Consider the following 23430-nt stretch of genomic DNA (forward strand, 5'->3'; position numbering starts at 1 on the left):
GTAGTCTGGACCCACCTCCCCTAGGGGCGGGGGAGTGATCCCTGAGGCCCCTCTTGGTGGTGGTGGTGGTGGCGGCAGTGGGGAGGAATGGTGATCCCCCAGTCTCTTCCTCAGGGAGCCAGACCCAGTGGACTCTGAGTCGTCCTCACTGTGCCCCGGGCGCAGATGGGGCGGTCCTTCTCACTCCGCCAACTCCCCTGACCCCGCGCTTGGCTAGGATTCAAAGTCCTGCTGTGTGCGCTCTGGCACTGGGGAAGCGCCTCTCAGTGCGCCGGGTATGTGGTTCCGTCTGGCTTGGTCTGTGACGCTGCACTTCCGGGAGGACCACCTTCTCCCACTGCGGACTGAGCCGCTGCCCTCGCCACCCCCGCTGTGGCAGACACCGGCAGACTTTGTCTTTCCTCACAGCACTCCAGGGAGATGGCTGCCTTTTCCTACTGCAGACTGTACCCTCGGCCCAGCCACTGAGCCCCAGGGGTGGCAGACGCAGGCAGGCTTTGTACTGTCGCGCAGCCCTCCAGGGAGGGAACCACTTTCTCCAACTGGGGACTGAGCCCATGACCTACCACCGCACCCAAGCCTGGCTCCCCTCCTGCTCAGGTGCACGAATAGGGAGCCGGCCCTAGTCCATAGAAAGCCCCACAGTTAGAGATCGGATCCCAATTAATATCAGTCCAAGGTCTTTCTCCTGTCCAGATAGTGACCTACACTTCCTTAGCCGCTCTTTCTCTTCCCTTTGTCTCTCCGCAGAAGGGGGTCCTTCCCCTCCATGCCCACGTGGCCTTTTTTTATCTCCCCCAGTTCACAGTCATTCACTTATCTTTTTTCCAGTTTTCCCATTTTCTTCCTAGTAACTTCAGTCTCTTCTCCTCCCAGGCTCTAGTGTTCAAAGTCCTTTGACTTCTGCCCTTCTTTGCGAGATGGCAGGAAGTATGGATCCCCCTACTTCTCCTCCATGTTGGCCCCTCTCTCCCCTACTTTGGTTCTTTTGATTAAAAGGTCCTCTAGACTTTTGAGTTTCCAAAAACAAGACTAATTTTTTACTCATCGATGATATACAACAGCAGTTACCTTTCCCAAGAGGGAAAGACCATCATTCCTCTTCCATTTTCTCTACCACATACACCATCTTTAGTAACTCATCACTCTCACTTGAAAATCTCATTCAGTGTCCCGACCTACTGTTTCATGACCATCTATCTGATAGAGTAATCCTTGCCTGTAATAAAATGAACAAAGGCTCTTAATGATACCACTGAATCCAGAGAAGTGCCTATGACCACAGAAAACATGGCAATTTAGATAATAGATTTATATCTATTCCCTGCCACTCCCCATGCTCTCAGATTTATACTGTATCTTAAAATTAGCATCCTAGTTTTTTCCAGGTTATAGAGTATGAGTAAGCACCACCTACCTAATCAATTAGGTTCCTTTCACCTTACCATTTCTGAGACCACTGTGGTTGACAAGTGAAACACATGTAATGAAAATATAACATCCATGGACTCCAAACTTGAGGCTTTAAGTCCTCAATAATACTGTAGCCTCAAGGAATATCAAATTGAGAGAGAGAAAGAGAGCGTGAGTGGGGGAGGGGCACAGAGGGAGAACCAGAATCCAAAGCAGGTTCCAGGCTCTGAGCTGTCAGCACATAGCCTGACGTGGGGCTCAAACCCATGAACTGTGAGATCATGACCTGAGCTGAAGTCAGACACTTAACTGACAAAACCACCCAGGTGCCCCAAGAATAGCAAATGTGGTAAAAAAAATTATAGGGGTGCCTAGCTGGCTCAGTCGGAAAAGAATGTGACTCTTGATTGTGTGGTTGTGAGTTTGAGTCCCATGATGCATGTACGGAAGAAAATAAAATCTTTCAAAGAGATTTAAACAGAAGATGATTAGGTCTTTCCAGATATACTTGTTGGATTGACACACTTCATCTCATGAATTTAAATAATTTTAATTTTCTGTGGAATTTAACACCTAAGGTTGATTAATGCTCAAAATAAACCTAGTTCCCCCTAGTATGAATTTTCTTATGGTAGTCCACTGAGAGAATTGGCTGAGTAAATTATCACTTTCATTACGTTTGTAATGTTTCTGTCCAGTATGAATTCTTTGTTGTAAATTTTTTTTTCAACGCTTTTTTTTTTTTTTTTTTTTTTTTATTTTTGGGACAGAGAGAGACAGAGCATGAACGGGGGAGGGGCAGAGAGAGAGGGAGACACAGAATCCGAAGCAGGCTCCAGGCTCTGAGCCATCAGCCCAGAGCCCGACGCGGGGCTCGATCTCACGGACCGCGAGATTGCGACCTGGCTGAAGTCGGACGCTTAACCGACTGCGCCACCCAGGCGCCCCTGTTGTAAATTCTTTCAGGACCAAAAGTTGTACATTTTTTTTTATTATTATTCTTGGAAGTCTGTACCTCTTAATCCCATTCACTTATTTTTACCCTCCATCCCAAAGTTGTACACTTTTATAAAGCTGATCACACTCATTACATTTGTAAGGTTTCTCTCTAGAAAAAATTATGTTCCCCAAGGTATAACCTTGTATAAGCCTTGCCATACATTCCATTTGTATGGTTCGGAGATTTACATTCTGATACCAGGTGAGGTGTGAGCCATGGTTACAAGTTTTGCCACGTACATTAGTTTCATATGTTAACTCTCCTTGATGGAATCTGTGATGCTGAGTACAGCTTGAACACTTGCTCACTTTATTTGCAAGTTTTCTTTCTACCGGGAGTTCTTTGATGACCCCAAAGCTGAAGCTTTGAATAAATGCACCACCACACATATTAGGTTTACTGTGTTTCTTTTCATGATGTGTTTTCTGATGCCTCATAAGTTTTGCAATTGGGCAAAAGCTTTGCCACACTCATTACATTTATAAGGTTTCTCTCCAGTATGGATTTTCTTATGCTGAGTAAGATGTGATCATTCCACTAGAGGCTTTGCTACACTCATGACATTGGTTTCTCTCCAATATGCATTCTCTCATGACACCAAAGGTCTGAATGTTTGATATAAGCCTTATCACATTTATTACATTTATAAGGTTTTTCTCTCGTATGAATTCTTCGATGTCTCGTAAGGCTTGAACTTCGGATGAAATCCTTGTCACACACATTACATTTGTGTGGTTTCTCTCCAGTGTGTATTTTCCGGTGTGTATTAAGGGTTGCAAAATGGGTAAATGCTTTGCCACACTCATTACATTTGTAAGGTTTCTCTCCAGTATGAGTTCTCTCATGACCCCAAAGGTCTGAACGTTTGATAAAAGCCTTATCACACTTACTACATTTATAAGGTTTCTCTCCTGTATGAATTCTCTGATGTGCCATAAGGTTTGAACTTTGGATAAAATCCTTGTCACACACATTACATTTGTGTGGTTTCTCTCCAGTGTGTATTTTCTGATGCCTAGTAATGGATGCAAATTGGGTAAATGCTTTGCCACACTCATTACATGTGTAAGGTTTCTCTCCAGTATGGATTTTTCTATGTTGAGTAAGATTTGAACGCTCAGCAAAGGCTTTGCCACACTCGTTACATTTGTAAGGTTTCTCTCCAGTATGAGTTCTCTCATGACCCCAAAGGTCTGAACGTTTGATAAAAGCCTTATCACACTTACTACATTTATAAGGTTTTTCTCCCGTATGAATTCTCCGATGTGCCATAAGGCTTGAACTTTGGTTAAAAGCCTTGTCACACACGTTACATTTGTGTGGTTTCTCTCCAGTGTGTATTTTCTGATGCCTAGTAAGGTTTGCACATTGGGTAAACGCTTTGCCACACTCGTTACATTTGTAAGGTTTCTCTCCAGTGTGGATTTTCTTATGTCGAGTAAGATTTGAACGGTCTGTAAAGGCTTTGCCACAGTCATTACATTTGTAAGGTCTCTGTCCACAATGAATTCTCTCATGACTCATGAGATTTGAGCTTTTGCTAAAAGCCTTCCCACAGTCATTACATTTATAAGATTTTCCTCTAGCATAACCTCTCCTGTATTGTGCAGGTAATAAAGGGTATTTTGAAATCTTCCTAGATTTATTCCAAAAGTTTTTGGTACTGGGAGGAATTCCTTGAAGTGGTGAGACTGAGGAACCATTGCTGACAGACTTCTCAGTTGGATTACATTCATACATTTTCTCCTCACTGTGAAATCTCTGCAGTTCAGCCCGATGTGCCTGCAAACTTAATCCAATTCTATTTTCCAAGCAGTTTACGTACTGGTTTCCAGCACCAATTCTGTTATTGTCTAGTTTTAACAAAGTCCTTATAAATGGCTCACCACCCATGAGATACTGGTATGTATTATTTCTTACAGAAACACTCTGCTTTTCAGGAAGAGTAACTGAGGACTGATTAAGTTGCTGGTCTTTTCTACAAATGAGAGTTTTGTTATGGGTCAAAGGCACTTTATAATTTCTTGTATCATATCCCCACTGACTTTCAAACTCATGCATATCTTCCCAGACTTCCTGGAGATCAAAATCCTTGATTCCATGATTTCCATTTCTCTCCAATATCACTAAGTGGTAAAATTCTCCTTTATTAATATCCTCTGTTGGTGATAATTCCTTGATTGCAAATCCATCGGAAGGGATTCCTATTAAAGAGAGTTGTAAGGTAAATATTTTATACTGAATTACATAATTACACAACCAAATACTTTATACTGAACACAGTAAGTTTTTCAAGGATGGTCTTCAAACACTATTGTAATAATCAATGTTTTTAAGTTTGCTTTTTATAAATTTTTCCATATTAATAATTTCTCTGATTTTAAGGTAATTTTTCCAAACACACATTATACACTATCCATATTTTTTGGCCATATAACTGGATAATGAAATGATACTTCATGATTACAGAGCTCATCTATACACTGGCTATTATATAACTGTGCATGAAATCATAGAGATGTTTATCTTCCTTAATTCCTAATCTTTATAAAAATGTATTTATCTCAAGCTGTTATTTCATAATTCAGTGATTCTCAACATATCTTTGATTTCTCCTACTGTGTGTTCCTTATGGAATGTAAATTCTGTCTTTAGTTTTCAAGGAAGAATTCTTTAGAACTCCAGAGACTGTTATTTTGTGTAACTGTGATTACTAACTTAACCTGCTAGATCTATCGATTTTTAGATTGTAATACACAGGTTTCTTATAATAGTGTCGTGTTCTTTTCATCATATCCTCATACATTATTAAACACACATCATTATTAAACACCAGATCAAGTTGCAGTCATCAGCAATTTGTACTCTGTATGAATAGGGGTTTTTCTACAGTGTGGGGAGGGGCAGGACATGTGGAAACTTAGGTGCTTTGGTGCTCAAAATTAATATACCTGGAGATACCAGTATAGTTTCTTAGCTCAATCAAAAATCTGAGGAAAGGCCAGGACTTGGATTCAGAAAAGCAAGAGTGAAGCCCAAGGAGTTTCAGGCCATGTGGCGACCGTGCTTGTGCTTGCACATTTATGGGAACATGGTTGTGTTGTAAGTTAAACGCCTGACCTTGGTGAAAGGAACTGATTTAGCAACAGGCATAATACGGACTCATCCTGTAAGAATGTATAGTATTGGTATGAGGTGAAAGTGGAAAAGATCAAAAAGGAGACAGTATGGTGTTACAGGAAGAGTGTAGACTGACATCTGTTTCAGCATTTGTTCTGAAAAGTATCAAACTGAATAGCCCATGAATTCCATTTCTAGGTACTCAACAGAACTATTTAATATATACATGTTCCAGGAGACACATACAAGAATTATTTTTTAAAGTTTATTTACTTAGAGTAAGAGGGAGAGTGGGGGAGGGGCAGAGAGAGAGAATCCCAAACAGGCTCCACACTGTCAGCACAGAGCCCAGTGCAGAGCTCAAACTCTTGAACTGTGAGATCATGACCTGAGCCCAAATCCAGAGTCAGATGCTAAACTGACTGATCCATCCAGGTGCCCCAAAATAATGTATTATTATGTAAAAAGCTATGGCAAATCAATTTCATGTTATTTCTGTGACAAAGGCAGTAACTTTAAAAAACCACAAAAAAAGTATGTTCTCAAGATATCATAAAATCTCGGCTTAAAGAATGCCATAGATTTAGTTGAAGACAATGTGTGTTATAACAATGATCTGTCACTCCACATGTATGGGAATGGCCAAAATCCAGAACACTAACACTGAATACTAGTGGGGATATATAGCAGTAAGAACTCTCATTCACTGCTGGTGGGAATGCAAAATGGTATGCCACTTTGGAAGACTGCAAGTTTCTTACAGAATTAAACATACTACTAAATGTTGTCTAGCAGTCATACTCTTTGGTATTTACAAAAATAAGTTGAAAATTTACATCCACTTAAAAACCTACACACAAAATAGAAAAATCCTGTATTTGTATGGAACCACAAAAGAACCCAAATGCTAAATCATCTTGAGAGAGAAGAACGAAGCTACAGGAATCACATTCCCAATTTCAAACTCCCTGATTACAAAGCTGTGGTAATTAAAACAGTATGGTATTAGCATAAAAATAGATACACAGATCAACAGAACAGGAGCCTAGAAATAAACTCACACACATGGTCAATTAATTTACAACAAAGAAGACATGACTGTACAATGGGGGAAAGTACAATCTCTTCAATTGATGGTTTGGGAAAACGGGACAGCCAGAGGCAAAAGCGTGAAACTGGACCACTGACTGACACCATACACAAAAATTAACTCAGAATGGATTAAAGACTAAATCTAAGACCTGAAACCATAAAACTCCTAGAAGAAAAAATAGAGGGTAAGAAGCTCCTTGACACAGGTCTGGGCAATTTTTTTGTTTTTTTGACTCTTGACGCCAAAAGAAAAAACAAGAGCAAAAATAAGTGGGACTACATCAAACTAAAAAGTGTCTGCACAGCAAAGGAAACACTTTTTCAACAAAATGTAAAATTAGCAAATGATGTATCTGATAAGGGACTAATAATCCAACACAGCCCAAAAATGCTCAAATGATCCAATTTAAGAAATGGGCAGAAGAGCTGAATAGACATTTTACAAAGACCTAGAGGTGGCCAACAGGACCATGAAAAGATGTTCAACGTCATTCATCACCAGGGAAATGCAAATCAAAACTACAATGAGGTATCATTTCACACCTATTAGAATGGCAGTTATTAAAAAGACAAGAATAACAAGCATTGGTGACAGGGTGGGGAATTTGTGCAGTGTTGGTGGGAGATGAAATGGTATAGCCAAGAGAACTGTGTGATCCACCAATTCTACTTCTGAGTATTTATCTGAAGAAAACAAAAATACTAACTCAAAAAGAAGCGTTCTGATGTTCACTGCAGCACTATTTATAGTAGTTGAGATACAGATACAATCTAAGTGTCCATTGATGGGTGAATGGATAAAGTTGTGTATATATAACACAATATTATCCAGCCATAAAAAAGAAAGAATCTTGCCATTTGTGACAACATGGATGGACCTTGAGGACATTATGCTAAGAGGAATGAGTCAAAGACCAATACAGTATGATTTCTCTTATATGTGGAATCTTAACAAAACCACCTCTCTTAGTAGATACAGAGAACAGATTGGTGGTTACTACAGGCAGGAAGTTGAGGGGACAGTGGCAGAAATGGGTGAAGGGATCAAAAGGTTAAGAAAAAAAAAAGAGGGATGCCTAGCTGGCTCATTTGGTAGAGCATGCAACCCTTGACCTTGTGGTGGTGAGTTCAAACCCCAAAATGGGTGCAGAGATTACTTAACATCAAAACTTGCTGCTGCCTCTTTAGTTCTTAAAACAACCTAAACAAAACACCACCCAAATTTATTAATATGGTGCTTTCCGTATATCAGGAATGCAATAAACATCTGTGGAATGATACATGTTTTTCCGACAGAAAAGCTAACTAGAGATGTCAGTAAACTGTGCTGTATTTTAACTACATCTAATTTTGGATTTTCACTTTTTGGAATTATCTACATCATGACTTCTTCCTAATTAATGCACAATGGCCCGACCCTAAGAAGCCAGGATGGCCCAGGAAAGAAAGAGATAAACTTTAGCTCTACTTTTATTAGACAGATACTACATTTTGTTTGTCTCCTGAGAAGTTCTCTCTAGGACACAAAATAGAAATGGAAAATGAACAGGTCCTGGGGTCTGCACTATAGAGGCCTCAGCTCTGACCTGTATGGAATGAGAACCAAGAGAGATCAGGGAAAAGATTCCTTAGGGACAGCCATCCCAGTCCCTCTCAAACCATGGCACCAGTATGGTCAGAGGGGCCAGGTAACAGCGTTGTAGGTCCTAACAGTGGGAGTTTAGATGTGTACACATTTGATTTACACATCTGAATAACAGAATGAGAAGTGTGGGGGTGGGGGGTGAGGGAGGCTTTTCTTTGAAAGCTCATAAGGAATGAACTTGTATTTTCCCACAGACCCTTCCCAAACAGTATTTACTGGAGCCATTTACTCTGTGCCCCTCTAAGCTCTGACTTGTGCTCACATCTCCAATACATTCCCACCTGTCTGGATTTCCCCAAATATTCAGGTCACATTCCACAGTCCAGGGCTCTTTCCCTGCTTCGAAAATGGAGATGATATTCAGCTCAAGAAGAGATTTCCATTTATAAAGAAAAACAGATCTGCTTTGCTCTTCCAGAATACATTCCCAGCTTGTTGTTCAACAAAGAAAGGACATTCAGTATATGTGGGTGTAGAAACATATTTCAAAAAGTAGTCAACTGAGTGCCTGAATGCTTAAGGATTATTTTAGGTATGCAGAGATCTGGTTCTTTCCAAGAAGTACTGAACCAAAAGCACAAGGGTAAGACCACAGAATCAGATATTTTAAAAAATTCACCATAAGGTTTCCTTTTCTTTCCCCAACTTTAAGTAACTTTATTGTCTCTGAGCCTTATCTTTAATGATGTCAGTGAAATTGGACTTACTAAGACTTTAAGGGTTTTTACATCCTATTCCCCAGACTTCTAGATGGTTATTTAAATTCTAGTTAGTTAATAAACAGTATAGTATGGGTTTCAGTAGAATTTAGTGATTCATGTAACATATAATACCCAGTGCTCGTCATCACCATTTCCCTCCCACAAGGTTTTCTGACTAATGTTCTGCAACCACCTAAACAAGCAGGAGTGCAGAACTTCTGAAGGAAAGGGAAGTTAAGAGTCCATTTGCCACATTATGATGCCTTTCCATTCTCAATCAAAACAGCTGCAATCATTCTCTTAAGAATAGGAATTTGAAACTCTTATGATCACGTCAGGGGCTCTCAATAGAAAATGCAAAGACATAAAAAGTTAATTACCAACTTCTGGAGAGAAGTTATCCTCACCCAGGGAGACCAGGTTCCTGTAGTTCTCCAACATCACGTCCCTGTACAAGGCCCTCTGAGCGGGGTCCAGGCACTCCCACTCCTCCTGAGAGAACTCTATGGCTATGTCCCTGAATGTCAACCGCCCCTGAAAGGAAAACACATTTCACCAAGTGGACAGGGAAAGTGTTCTTATTTGACACAAAATTAGGGATGTGTAAAGATGGACTTGGCTAGAGTGAGTATTCTTTGATTTGTGTAAGATAATTTTGAAGAGATACAGTTAACATAAAATTAGCCATTTTAAAGTACCATTCAGGGGCGCCTGGGTGGCTCAGTTGGTTAAGCGGCCGACTTCGGCTCAGGTCATGATCTCACGGTCCATGGGTTCGAGCCCCGCGTCGGGCTCTGTGCTGACAACTCAGAGCCTGGAGCCTGTTTCAGATTCTGTGTCTCCCTCTCTCTGACCCTCCCCCGTTCATGCTCTGTCTCTCTCTGTCTCAAAAATAAATAAATGTTAAAAAAAAATTTTTTTTTTAAATAAAAAAATAAAGTACCATTCAGTGACAGTGCATTCACAATGTTGCATAAACCTCACCTCTGTCTAGATAGAAAACATTTTTATCAGCCCCAAAGGAAATCCTTTACCCATTAAGCAGGTGCTTCCTATTGCCCAGTCCCTGACAACCACTAATGCTTTGTCTCTGGATTTACTGATTTTGGATCTTTTTATGTGAATGGAATGGCATCAAAAATGTGACCGTTTGCATCTGCCTTCTTTCACTTAGAATAATGTTTGGGGTTCATCCATGATGTATCATGGTATGAATATAGTATGTATCAGTGGTACATTTCCTTTCTTCTGCCTGCAGAGTATTCCATAGCAGGACTAGACCATATTCACTCAACTGCTGATGGGCATTTGCTTGTTACCACCTTTGCCTGATGTTAATAAGTTGCTATGAACTTTCAAGTACAAGTAAGTTTGAATATTTGTTTTCAGTTCTTTTGGTTATGTACCTAGGAGTGGAATTACTGGGTCACATGGTTTAATATTTTGAGAATTGGCCACACTGTTTTCTGCAGCAGCTACAATAGCTTAACAGCAGTGTGTCATGATTCTAATTAGAATCTTTACATCTTTACCAACACTTATTTTTTGTTGTTGTTGTTGTTTTACAATAGTCATCCTAGTGGGTATGAAATGATAACTCATTTGGTTTTGACTTTGCATCTTACTAATGACTACTTTCATTGAACACCTCTTCTTGTGCTTGTTTCATTTGTATATCTTCTATGGAGAAATGTCTATTAAAATACTTTGACTATTTTGCAAATTGGGCTCTTTGTATTTTGGTTGTTGAGTTGTAGAGAAGTTCTTCATATATTTCTAGGTTCTGCACCCTTAGTAGATTTGTGATTTGCAAATTATTTCCTCCCATTTGGTAGACTGTTTCACTCACGTGATAATGTCTCAGTGCACAGACATGACTGTGACGAATACCAATTTATCTACTTAGTCATTTTCTCTTTTGCTATTGGTATCATATATAAAAATCCACTGCCAACACTAAGGTCATGAAGAGTTACCTCTATGTTTTCATCTAAGACTTTTATAGTTTTAGCTCTTACCTGTAGTCTTTTGATTAATTCTGAATTTATTTACTTATATGGTAGGAGGTAGTTTCAGTTTCATTGACACAAGGATATCCAGTTGTTCCAGTACCATTAAAGAGACTATTCTTTTTTCCACTGTTTTTGGCAGACTTGTAAAAGGGAATGGATTGCAGACATATGGGTTTACTTGTGGATGCTCAATTCTATCATTTTGATCTGTATTTCTAGCCTCTGCTAGAATTATAGTTTTGATTACTCAAAGTTATTGTAGTCAGGTTTGATGTCAAGAATTCTAAGTCTTCCAATATTGTTCTTTCTCATATTTATTTTCGTTATTTGGTGTCCTTACCAATTCTATGTGAGTTTTAGAACCAGGTTTCCCATTTGGGCAAAACATGCTGTTGGGGTGTTCTAAGGACTGCATTACCCTTTATATTGCTCTGGGGAGTACTGCCATTTTAAGGTCTTCTAAGCCACAAGCACAAGATATCTTGACATTTGTTTAGGTTTTCTTTAATTTTCCTCAACGACTTTGTATGAAATTTCAGTGTGTAAATCTTCCATTTCCTTGGTTAAATTTATTCCCATTTGTTTTCTTGCTCTTCTAAATGGAACTGTTTACTTACTGTCCATTTGTTGATTGCTCCCGTACAGAAACACAACCTGAATTTTCAGTGTTGATATTGTATTCTGTAACTTCAGTGAATTCATTCTAATAGTTTGAGGATTCTTATTTCTTTTTTTTTTATATAAAATATAATTTATTGTCAGTTTGGTTTCCATACAACACCCAGTGCTCATCCCAAAAGGTGCCCTCCTCAATGCCCATCACCCACTTTCCCCTCTCCCCCACCCCCCACCAACCCTCAATTTGTTCTCAGTATTTAAGTCTCATGGTTTGCCTCCCTCTCTCTAACAACCCCCCCCCCCCCATGGTTCTCTGTTAAGTTTCTCAGGATCCACATATGAGTGAAAACATATGGTAACTGTCTTTCTGAGGATTCTTATTTCTAAATATAAGATCATGTACACTATGAATGGAGATCATTTGATTTCTTTTCCAATTCTGACACATTTTATTTATCCTCTGTATTTTCTCTAATTAAAGTTTCCCATACAGTGTTGATATGTGGTGGCACAATGGGGCATACTTGTTTTGTTCTTGATATTAGGGGGAAGTTTTCAGTTGTTCACCAATGAGTATGATGTTAGCTATGGAATTCTTATAATATCCTTTTTCGGACTGATCAGGTTCCCTTCTATTCCTAATTTTGAGTGCAATGTTTTTGGTGGGTGGAGTGTTCTATATATGTCTGCTGAGTTTAGCTGGTTTAGTGTTGCACAGTCCTCTATTACTGATGTCTGGCGGTTCTGTCCATTATTAAAAAGGGAACACTGAGGTCTCCCTCTGTTATAGAACTCTTCTTTTGCTTCAAAAAATTGGGGGCTTTGCTGTTATATACATATCATTTATAGTTGTTTTATCTTCGTGATGGACTGACTCTTTTTTCAATATAGAATGTCCTTCAACATCTTTAGTAGCAATTTTGCAACTTAAAGTCTGTTTGGTCTGATATGTGTATAGCTACTCAGGTAGGTTTCATGATTATCTGCAAGGAATGTCTTTTTCCATCCTTCCACTTGCAACCTATTTGTGTATTTAAAGCGAGCATTGGGGCGCCTGGGTGGCTCAGTTGGTTAAGCTTCCAACTTTGACTCAGGTCATGATCTCATGGTTTGTGGGTTCGAGCCCCACATCGGGCTCTGTGCTGACAGCTCAGAACCTGGAGTCTACTTTCGATTCTGTGTCTTCCTCTCTCTCTGCCCCTCCCCCACTCGTGCTCTGTCTCTCTCTCTCTCTCTCTCTCTCCCAAAAATAAAATAAACATTAAAAATTTTTTTTAAAAAGCTGACTGATTGAGGCGCCTGGGTGGCTCAGTCAGTTAAGCAGCCGACTTCGGCTCAGGTCATGATCTCGCGGTCCGTGAGTTCGAGCCCCGCGTCGGGCTCTGTGCTGACAGCTCAGAGCCTGGAGCCTGTTTCAGATTCTGTGTCTCCCTCTCTCTCTGACCCTCCCCTGTTCATGCTTTGTCTCTCTCTGTCTCAAAAATAAATAAACGTTAAAAAAATTTTTTTTTAGTAAAAAAATAAAAAGCTGACTGATTATGTGCTTGCCAGGGATCTCCATGCATTTGTCATACTTGAAGTTAATTGAGTTTTTTGGATGTGTAGGTTGTTTTGACATATTGGGGAGGTTTTCAACTCTTATTTCTTCAAATATTCTTTCTGCCCTTTCTTTGTCTTATCCTTCTAGGACTCCTATTACATGTATATCAGTATTCTTGATAGTGTTTGAAGATTTCTTAGTCTCCAGTCATTTTTCTTCTTTTTTTCCCTTTTATTCTTTTTCTCCCTTTCTTCTGCTTACACCTGATAATTTCAGTTAACTTATGTTTAGGTTCACTGATTCTTTATTCTTATTGTCCGTCTATTGTCCATTCACCCTCTAGTGAATTTTGAATTTTGGCTATTATACTTTAACTCCAGAATAACTATCCCATCCCTTTCTATTTCATCTGTCTGTTTACTGATATTTTCTATTTGTTGAAACATTATTCTCCTACTTCTTAGATGTTTTCCATGTTTTCCTTTAGCTGAGGATGTTCAAGACAGTTGATTTAAAATCTTTATTTAGTAAGTGGAACGTCTGTGCCTCCTCAGAAAGACTATCATTAACCTGGTAATCCTGCTTAAGCTGTACAATCTTTTCTTTTTTCTTTTTTTTTTAAATGTTTATTGGTTTTTGAGAGAAAGAATGTGAGCAGGGGAGGGGCAGAGAGAGGGAGACACAGAATCCGAAGTAGGCTCTAGGCTCTGACCTGTCAGCACAGAGCCCCACGTGGACCTCTTATTCATTAACCATGAGGTCATGACCTGAGCCCAAGTCGGACACCTTATCGACCTAGCCAACCAGGCACCCCATAACAATTTTAAGATACACTTAGATGTCTGTAGTGAAGTCAGCCTGCTGAGAAGCCACCACCTGGCATTCTTTGAAACAGTAAGAAATTGTAAAGGACCCATGTTTCTTCATTTAGTGAATGCTCCAATGAGGATCTAAAAAAGCAGTTATCTCTACGTTTACTAACATGAGAACAACTTCAAGACATATGGTATGTAAATATTTCAATTTGCAGAGTAAAATATGATGATAAAACATTTAGTGAAGAATATTTTCTAAAATCACATTACAATATGTAAATACATTTTTAGAAGATTTGCACTAAAGAGAACATCAGTTCCTGATGAAGACAATCCGTGATGGTGAAAGATGTGAGAGGGAATGGTTATTTTACTTATTAGTTTCTAAGATGTACCACTGTATGGAACTGAACCACAAAAATATATACTAGAGGGGTTTAATACAAAAAAAAATTTAACAATTATTAGTAAAATGAAAATTGAGCGCCAGCCTCTCTGATGACAGAAAGTTCTGGTCCTATGTCAGGCTAAGTTATAAACATTTTTATTTAAAAGATCTACGGCATAAGAGTTCCTGAAAGAACACCACACATGGTCTTTATGAGATGGATGTGCTATAAATAAAAAAACACTTACTGTTAGAAAAGTAGGTTGATTCTACATTTTAAAACTAATTGTGTTAACAAAACAAAACTCTCTATTCCTTATCCATACTTTGAACTTCCCATTCTATTCCAAAGTATTAATATTTGGGAGTCAGAAGCACACTGATTCCCTCGTTTAACGTCAAAAGGCATTTGTAAAATCAAAGCAAATTTCCCCGTCAGTCTTATTTTCCAGGGTTTCTCAAGTACTTGTGAGCATTAATATATTACTTAGTATGTAATCTCTTTAATCCTGGTTTATTTATATGAGCTGAATGGGCATCTAGAAGGAGTCTCTGAAGAATCCAACTGCCCAACCTCAAGGACACGACAGCCCACTTCCCCCATCTCTAGTTCTTGCCTGCGAAGAAACTCCTTCACAGGATAACCACCTAAAAGGAGCCTCTTCCCAAGTTCCATGTCACTGGGTCACAGTGAGATGGAATCTGCATGGAGATGAGAGGAGACTGGGAGAAGGCCCTGGGTGTGAGTAAACACCGTAGGCAGGACAACTCTGAGACGGAGAAGATTAATGAGTTCAAAATGTGACATTTTAGGAAGAACAATCATCAAAAAATATGACTTTTACCTGGAAAAGAGCCATTCCTCCTTTTTTTCCCCCCTCTTCTTCTGGTCTTCCTTCTCAGGTAAGGTTATACTGTGTGACAAAAAGTATGTTGTTTAATGTTTAGAATCAAGATATCCTCTTCCTCTGCCATAGTATGCATATAGAGTATGCATACAGAGAGCACCTTACTATGGGAGAAAGACAGACCTTTGCTGCCCACCGCAACAGAAGGGATTCAGGGAGAATAAACTCCTATATGGAGTCCAACAAGTGCATTTGTCAAGCATTTCTTCAGAAAGCCCTCCCCTCCTGCTGAAACGTACACACTCCACTGAAACTGCATTGTCTTGTCTACCTGGCACTCAGCCTAAGGGAACTCCCTCATTCAAGTTCTTGGCTCCTCCCTAGGAAGCCAGCATCCAATGAATGGTTGATGGAGGACACAGAAGCTTGTCCATGCCATCAATTTGGAACAAGTCTTAAGAGCCACCTGAGCTCCAAAGCTCCCTGGTTACTACACTCTGAGTTTAGATCTTTGTCCTCATGGTGATGGGAAGCCATGAGAAGGTTTAATGTCAAAAGATGACACAAATTTTTAAGATATAGCTAAGACACACAGAGAGGGTGGAGCTGACAGAGGCATGTCTCTCTCTCTAAGACTATTCTGCCTCTTTCTAAGTGGTTTTTATTATTTTTGGAAATGGGTCACATTGTAAACTCTAATGATAACTGCATACCCTCATCCAGAAAACTGCCAACACAAAAACACACCCAACTTTGAAAATCATTTCAGGGATCTTATTAGCTCAGGTTCAGAATTTTTGGTCTGTCGTCTCCATGTTACAGGTAGGTACACTGGGGCTCAGAAGGGGAGTAATTTTACCAAGTTACCCTTAAGAAGTTTGAGTTGAGTGAGCAGAACTGGGTGTAAGTAAATTCTGAAATGATGGCCTGGATAGCTTTAAGCAGAAAGGGCTTGTCCTGGCATCCTAATCAGCAAGGAGGAAGTCAAACTTTCACTCTTTGCAGATGGCTTGTACTTTATATGGAAATCCCAAAGATTCCACCAAAAAACTGCTAGAACTGATCCATGAATTCAGCAAAGTCTCAGGATATAAAATTAATGCACAGAAATCAATTGCATTTCTTTTTTTTTTAATGTTTATTTTAGAGACAGAGAGAGAGGCAGAGCATGAGGAAGGGAGGGACAGAGAGAGAGGGAGACATAGAATCCGAAGTAGGCTCCAAGCTCTGAGCTGTCAGCACAGAGCCCGACGCAGGGCTCAAACTCAAAAACAGTGAGATCATGACCTGAACTGAAGTCAGACACTTAACGGACTGAGCCACCCAGGTGCCCCTAATTGCATTTCTATACACCAATCATGAAGCAGCAGAAAGAGAAATCAAGGAATCGATCCCATTTACAACTGCCCCAAAACCCATAAAATACCTAGGAATAAACCTAACCCAAGAGGTGAAAAATCAATACCCTGAAAACTATAGAAAGCTTACGAAAGAAACTGAAGACACCAAAAAAAAAAAAAAAGGAAAAATATTCCACACTCATGGATTGGAAGAACAAATATTGTTAAAATGTAAATACTACCCAAGGCAATCTACATATTCAATGCAATCCCTATCAAAATAATACCAGCATTCTTCACAGAGCTAGAAAAAACAATCCTACAATTTGTATGAAACCACAAAAGACCCCAAATAACCAAAGCAATCCTGAAAAAGAAAACCAAAGCTGCAAATATCACATTTCCGGACTGTAAGCTGTAACACTGTAAGCTGTGTTACAAAGCTGTAATCAGCAAGACAGTATGGAACTAGCACAAAAACAGACCCACATATCAATGGAACAGAATAGAGAACCCAGAAATGGACCCACAAACATATGGCCAACTAATCTTTGTGACAAAGCAGGAAAGAATATCCAATGGAATAAAGACAGTCTCTTCAGCAAGTGGAGCTGGGAAAACTGGACAGTGACATGCAGAAGAAATCTGGACCACTTTCTTACACCATACACAAAAATAAATTCAAAATGGATGAAAGACCTAAATGTAAGACAGGAAGCCATCAACATCCTCGAGGAGAAAGCAGGCCAAAACCTCTTTGACCTGGCCGCAGCAACTTCTTACTCAACATGTCTCCAGAGGCAAGAAAAACAAAAACAAAAATGAACTATTGGGACCTCATCAAAATAAAAAGCTTCTGCACAGCGAAGGAAACAATCAGCAAAACTAAAAGGCAAACAGCGGAATGAGGGAAGATATTTGCAAATGGCATATCAGATAAAGGATTAGTATCCAAAATCTATAGGGAACTTCTCAAACTCAGCACCCAAAAAACAATCCAGTGAAGAAATGAAGACATGAATAGACACTTTTCCAAAGAAGACATCCAGATGGCCAACCGACACATGAAAAAATGCTCAACTTCACTCACCATCAGGGAGATACAAATCAAAACCACAATGAGATACCACCTCACACCTATCAGAATGGCTAACAGTAACAACTCAGGCAACGACAGATGTTGGCGAGGACGCGGAGAAAGAGGATCTCTTTTGCACTGCTGGTGGGAATGCAAATGGGTGCAGCCACTCTGGAAAAAGTATGGAGGTTCCTTAAAAAATTAAAAATAGAACTACCCAATGACCCAGCACTTGCAGTACTACGTATTTATCCAAGGGATACAGATGTGTGGCTTCGAAGGGGGACATGCACCCCAATGTTTAAAGCAGCACTATTGACAATAGCCAAAGAATGAAAACAGCCCAAATGTCCATCGACTGAATAATGGATAAAGAAGATGTGGTATATACATATATATGTGTATATATACATACATACATACATACATACATACATACATATATATATACACACACACACACAAGTATATATGTATATATATATGTATATACAAGTATTATATGTATATATATAAGTGGAGTATTAACTTGGCAATCGAAAAGAATGCAATCCTGCCATTTGCAACAATATGGATGGACTAGAGTGTATCATGCTAAGTGAAATTAGCAGTGAGAGTAACACATACAACATACGACTTCACTCATATGTGGAATTTATGACACAAAACAGATGAACATAAGGGAAGGGAAGCAAAAATAATGTACAAACAGGGAGGGAGACAAAACATAAAGACTCTTAAATACAGAGAACAAACTGAGGGTTGCTGGAAGGGTGCTGGGTGGGAGGATGAGCTAAATGGATAAGGGGCGTTAAGGACACTTCTTGGTATGTTCACTGGGTTTTATATGTAGGGGATGAGTCACTGGATTTTGCTCCTGAAATCATTATTGCACTACATGCTAACTGGGATGTAAATTAAAAAAAAAAAAAAAAAAAAGTGTTGGTCCTAATTCCAGATTACCTTTCATATTCCCGAACAAGAGAGGCTTCTCTTTCATGGGTTTGATCAAACCCAAACATTTAATTCCTCTTTTCCAGAAAAGCTGTATGAAATTACAAATAGTTACAAGTCCTGGAAAACATGAAAAAGGGTCATCTGTGGGTATGAGCTCTGAGCAATCTGTATTATGAACAGATGGGCTCTGCTGGAACAAAGTTCCACATCAATCCAGACCACCTTTCAACATGTGTACAGAAAACACAAAGGGGACTTGAGGGGATCGTGTAATTAGTTGGAGACTTCAGCTTGGAACTCAGTAATGTAAAAGATCACTTAAGGGAAAAAGAGAACTGTTGAATATTAAATTAACTGCCTGAACACGTTTTGAGTGTTAAAGATTATCCACATCCTTAACAGATGTGTAAGGAAATATTATAAAGAAATCAAAGAATGGTTCCAACATATGATAGAGTACAAAGTATATAAAATTCATAATCTGAACAATAAAATTCAGAGGGAAAATAATTTGGAAATTAAAAAGATATCCAATGGATTCTGAGATTAAAGCCAAAACAAGTGTGAGGATACACCAAAGAATACCATGAGCCACAGAAAAAAGGGAGAGAGACAAACAGTACTGTTAATGATGGCCATTGTAAAAAGCACCATGTGGTTATAGAAAGTCTTCCCTGGTTAACTCACTGAGCTAGTCCTCTGCCCTCTAGATGAGTAGGGGTTGCAAATGGAATTGATCTTCTGATGCAATGCTTAGAAAGAGCAGATGCCTCAAACATCAGGGTTCACAACTCTCAATCTCTTCTGTATAACTGGAACAATTCACCAAATTTTAGATTAATGAGGTCATAAAGCCACAAATCAGTACTTCACAACTTAATATCCCCATATCCAATCAATGCAGTACTCACCTGGGTTTGGGTCCTGTGCTTTGTCTGAGACCACTACGTGTTTTCTTCTCTGTATACGTCTCTGTGTCCTTGTTTCTCTTCTGTCCTTTTGTCCATTTCTGGGTCCCTGCCTCACTATTCCTCCTCCAACAGTCTGACCCCACTCTATTACGGCCTCTGTTTCAATCCCCGCCGTTCTTTCTCCCCACACTTTATGATGGCCTTCTAACTCCGCAGATTTCTGCGTCTTTCCCTGCCATCTCTGTCCCCACTCTGCCCTCCCTGCGGCGGGGCGAAGGGCCTGCATCCACCTCCCTAGTGACGACTGTGCCCGACGCGGCTGGGGGTGGACGGCAGGGGGGAGACTCGGGAGTCAGAGAAAGGTTCTGAGCAGGAAAGCGACTGTCAGGGCGATCGGGGTCTGCAAGGGCCAGAGACAGAAAGGCTGGGCCCGTACCTGCCTCAGAGCGATTTTAAACGGAAACGATGCAGACGCCTGGGACCCGCCCCGAGCGACTGGGATCTGAACGTCTTATAGCCACGCCGCGAGAGGTGAACGGGACGAGTAAGTGCAAGGATTTTACCTTCCAGGAGACCCCGAAACCTGGATGTGGAGGCGGGGCTTTAGGAGCACGGCCCCTGGTGTAAACCTGGAAAATGGAGACTCACTCACCCGAGCGCGCTGGTTGCTCCGGGCGATCCAGTTCCGGGTCTGCAGGAAAGTGCGCAAGCGCGAGCCGCTGGGCGGGGCCGAGGCGCGTCTATGACGCGGCGGGTTTAGGCGGGGCCTGGGCGTACAGTGTCCTCCCCTGCGCAGTGTCTGCTTCCTGGTGTCTGTCAGTCCTGTTTGTCTTTCCTGCCCCGCGGTTTCAGGTTCTGCTTTTGGATTCCTCCCAATCCCGCTGGTGTCGTTTGGAGCCAGGCTGGGCACAAGGTTAGGGAAGGGTGGGCCGCTTCTGTTGGGAGCGGCGGTATTTGACAAATTCAACACGATGCCGGGGGAAACATTTGTAGCAAGCAGTGTAGACGCGCCTCCAGCTGGGGAGGCGGAGCAGCGCGGGGACCTGGGGCTGGGGGTCCTAGTGGGTCGACTGAGATGCGGACAGTTACAGCTCTTTGTTTAATGCAGCAAAAGCCGGGGTGGTCAGTGTCGGTGATGGACGCTACATTGCGAAATGCAAAACCGTTTTGTGGAGAATGTGCAGTTTGGTATTAACTCCCCATCAGAGCTTTTCACTGAATTGTCACTTCTCTCTACTTGCTGGACTGCTTTCCGCCCTGGGCTGTGGGAGCGAAAAGCTGGCAAGTTGCTTTAAAGGAACATTTTTGCCTCTATAAGTGTTCATTAATGTCTTTTTCTTTAGATTTGATATTCGAATCCACACCTCTCGAGATGAATTACAAATCCAAACGTCTTTGAAACCTACCACATGGCACCTGTATTTGCTTAAGCCCTTAATTGCCAAATTTCATTGCAATTTTAATTTTTTTAAATCTTTGTTCTCGGTTATTTTGGAAGGATTTTTTTTTCCTTGAAAATTAGATTTTTAAAAATGTATTTATTTTGAGAGAGAGCACGGGAGGGAGAGCAAGCGGGGAGGGGCAGTGAGCTAGATCTACAATCCCAAGCCGGCTCTGAGCAGAGCCCTCTGTCCCCTCCCCCGCCCCCCCAACTCGGCTGGATCTCACAAACCCTGAGATCCTGACCTCAGCCAAAAGCAAGAGTCTGAGGGTCAGCCACTGAGTCATCCAGGTACCCGGAAAATTAGATCTTTTTGTTTTCTGTTTCTGAATGCTTGGTAACAAGTGCAGATGAGGAGGCTTGTAAAAGGTGTACTCTTTCAGAGATACTTAACTTTTCCTAGTACTGATGAAATGGTGGTTTTGAAATATTTCCAGAGACATGTCTGTTCTTTATGTGAATAATACAAGCAAATTGTAAAACTAGGTTTTCACATTTTCAGCAGCATCATATATACTGTTAATAATCTTCAATAGGAAATATGCAAGTTAATAGCTCCTCTTCTGTTTTCCTGTGGAAATCCTGAAGGTGGTGCTGGCTGGATTTGTTTTTCACACCCTATTAAGTGACTGCCCCCTCCAGTACTTAAATCTCTGCAAGGAGTGAATGAACACATGACTACACATTCCTTAACAGTTTACAATAGTTTATAGGTATCTTGTCATTTTAGAGAGTTGTGTATGCCTTCTGTAGCATGCAGAAACGACCCTGGACACAATAAGGTCAGGGCTCCAGAGAACAGAAGGGCTGATTGTTAAAAAAAACCATGGAGTGATTAGGGTAGAGGGGTTCTGCACCCACCAACTGGGATTTTCAGAAAGAGCCAAATGAAATGAAAAGGTGGAAGAGAGAGCTTAAAACGATACAAAGGTGCTTATCAAGACAAGGATGCCTTGGGTAGCCCTCACCTCTGGGGAAATTCTGGAGATGTTGTCCTGTGAATGTGCTGGACCCACTGCTTGTATCTTAAGACGTGGAAAACTATGGAGATGCTGGTCCAGGTCATGAATCCCAAATGGCCCACAGGAAGGAAGGTTAAAAGTAGGGCAAAGGAAGGTTAAAAGTAGGTGATTGTGTGATCTTGTTATTCAGCACCCCCTGGTCAAATTTCTTTGTGATGTTTCCACTGTTCATTGTCAGTCACAAGAAGAGAGAAAGTGGTATTTACCCCCACAGTGAGGATCCAGCAGCTGATTGTTAGAGAGGTGCACAGAGCTTTTATTTTAAGTTCTATCATCTTGGAGTTCCTGGGGCCAATCGTGGTGTCCCGGAAGACACTCAAGAAGCAGGTGATGCCAATGGATACACCAGTGGCCACTCAGAACATACAAAACAAATATGCATCAAAACTCAACGAAGATATTTTTCAAGCCAGAAGTGTTGCTGAGCAACGTCTTTAATGATGATGAGCTAGAGGTTGGCTACAGTCAGGTGCTTGAGAAGCAGGTCTTAGGAAGGTATTTAATCATTTTTAATTATTTTTTACCATATAGACTTCTCTTTTGTTTGACCTTTATCCCGCTGTAGGATGTGAAGAATAAAAACATTTATTTTCGGGGCACCTGGGTGGCTCAGTTGGTTAAGCGTCCAACATTGGCTTAGGTCATGATCTCATGGTTTCTGGGTTTGAGCCCTGCGTTGGGATCTGTGCTGACAGCTCGGAGCCTGGATCCTGCTTTGGATTCTGTGTCTCCCTCTCTCTCTGACCCTCCCCTGCTCACACACTGCCTCTGCCTCTCCCTCAAAAATAAATGAACTTAAGAAAAAATTTTAAAAAACAAAAAAGAACATTTATTGTCATTTTGATAGGAATTCCCATTTCCCAAATACCAAGCATTAATGATGTTATCCCCACTTTAGTTTATGCTGGTTATTAACTTTTCTTATGCACTTTGGCATACTTCTGAATTTTTAGCTTCACTGATCTCATAATCTGTTTATAAATAAACATCTCATAAGGATATCCATATTGATTTTTTTAAGTTTTTGTGAATATTTTTATTCATTATTCTGTAAGATTTTTGCAGTAACATTGCTAGTTCGAAAACCTATGTCAATATATTTAAAAAACTATATCAGGATCAAATTAAATTCATAAATTAGGTTAAGGAGAATTGACCTTTTTATAACATTGACTTTTTCTACCCAAGAACATGACATGAATTTATATTCATTTATTTCTATTTTCATATATTTCAGGAATGTTTAATTTTTTCCCCCATATAGGCTTTACACATTTTTGTTAGTTTCATTACTGGCTAGTTTATTTCATTTATTTTTTAAAGCTATTTATTTATTTGTTTATTTTAGAGAGAGAGTGGGGGATAGAGGCAGGTGGAGAGAGAGAAAGAGGGGGAGAGAGAGAGAGAGAGAGAGAGAGAGAGAGAGAGAGAGAGAATCCCAAGCGAGCTCCACACTCAGTGCAGCACCAGACAGGAGGCTTGATCCCAT

The 23430-nt window shown here is 40.4% G+C and overlaps 1 protein-coding gene across 1 annotated transcript; it reads right to left on the reverse strand.

The window, feature by feature from the left end:
- Window positions 1–2746: 2746 nt before the first annotated feature.
- On the reverse strand, window positions 2747–20124 carry LOC122209062 (zinc finger protein 677-like). Its single transcript, XM_042920674.1, is given in 8 exon segments — window positions 2747–2942; window positions 2944–2977; window positions 2979–4617; window positions 9352–9505; window positions 15190–15258; window positions 18574–18684; window positions 19255–19379; window positions 19479–20124. Coding segments are annotated over 5 exon segments (1938 nt in total). The 5' UTR covers window positions 15205–15258; window positions 18574–18684; window positions 19255–19379; window positions 19479–20124; the 3' UTR covers window positions 2747–2846.
- Window positions 20125–23430: the final 3306 nt, after the last annotated feature.

This window comes from Panthera leo, chromosome E2, assembly GCF_018350215.1.
Source record: "Panthera leo isolate Ple1 chromosome E2, P.leo_Ple1_pat1.1, whole genome shotgun sequence".
Lineage (NCBI taxonomy): Eukaryota > Metazoa > Chordata > Mammalia > Carnivora > Felidae > Panthera > Panthera leo.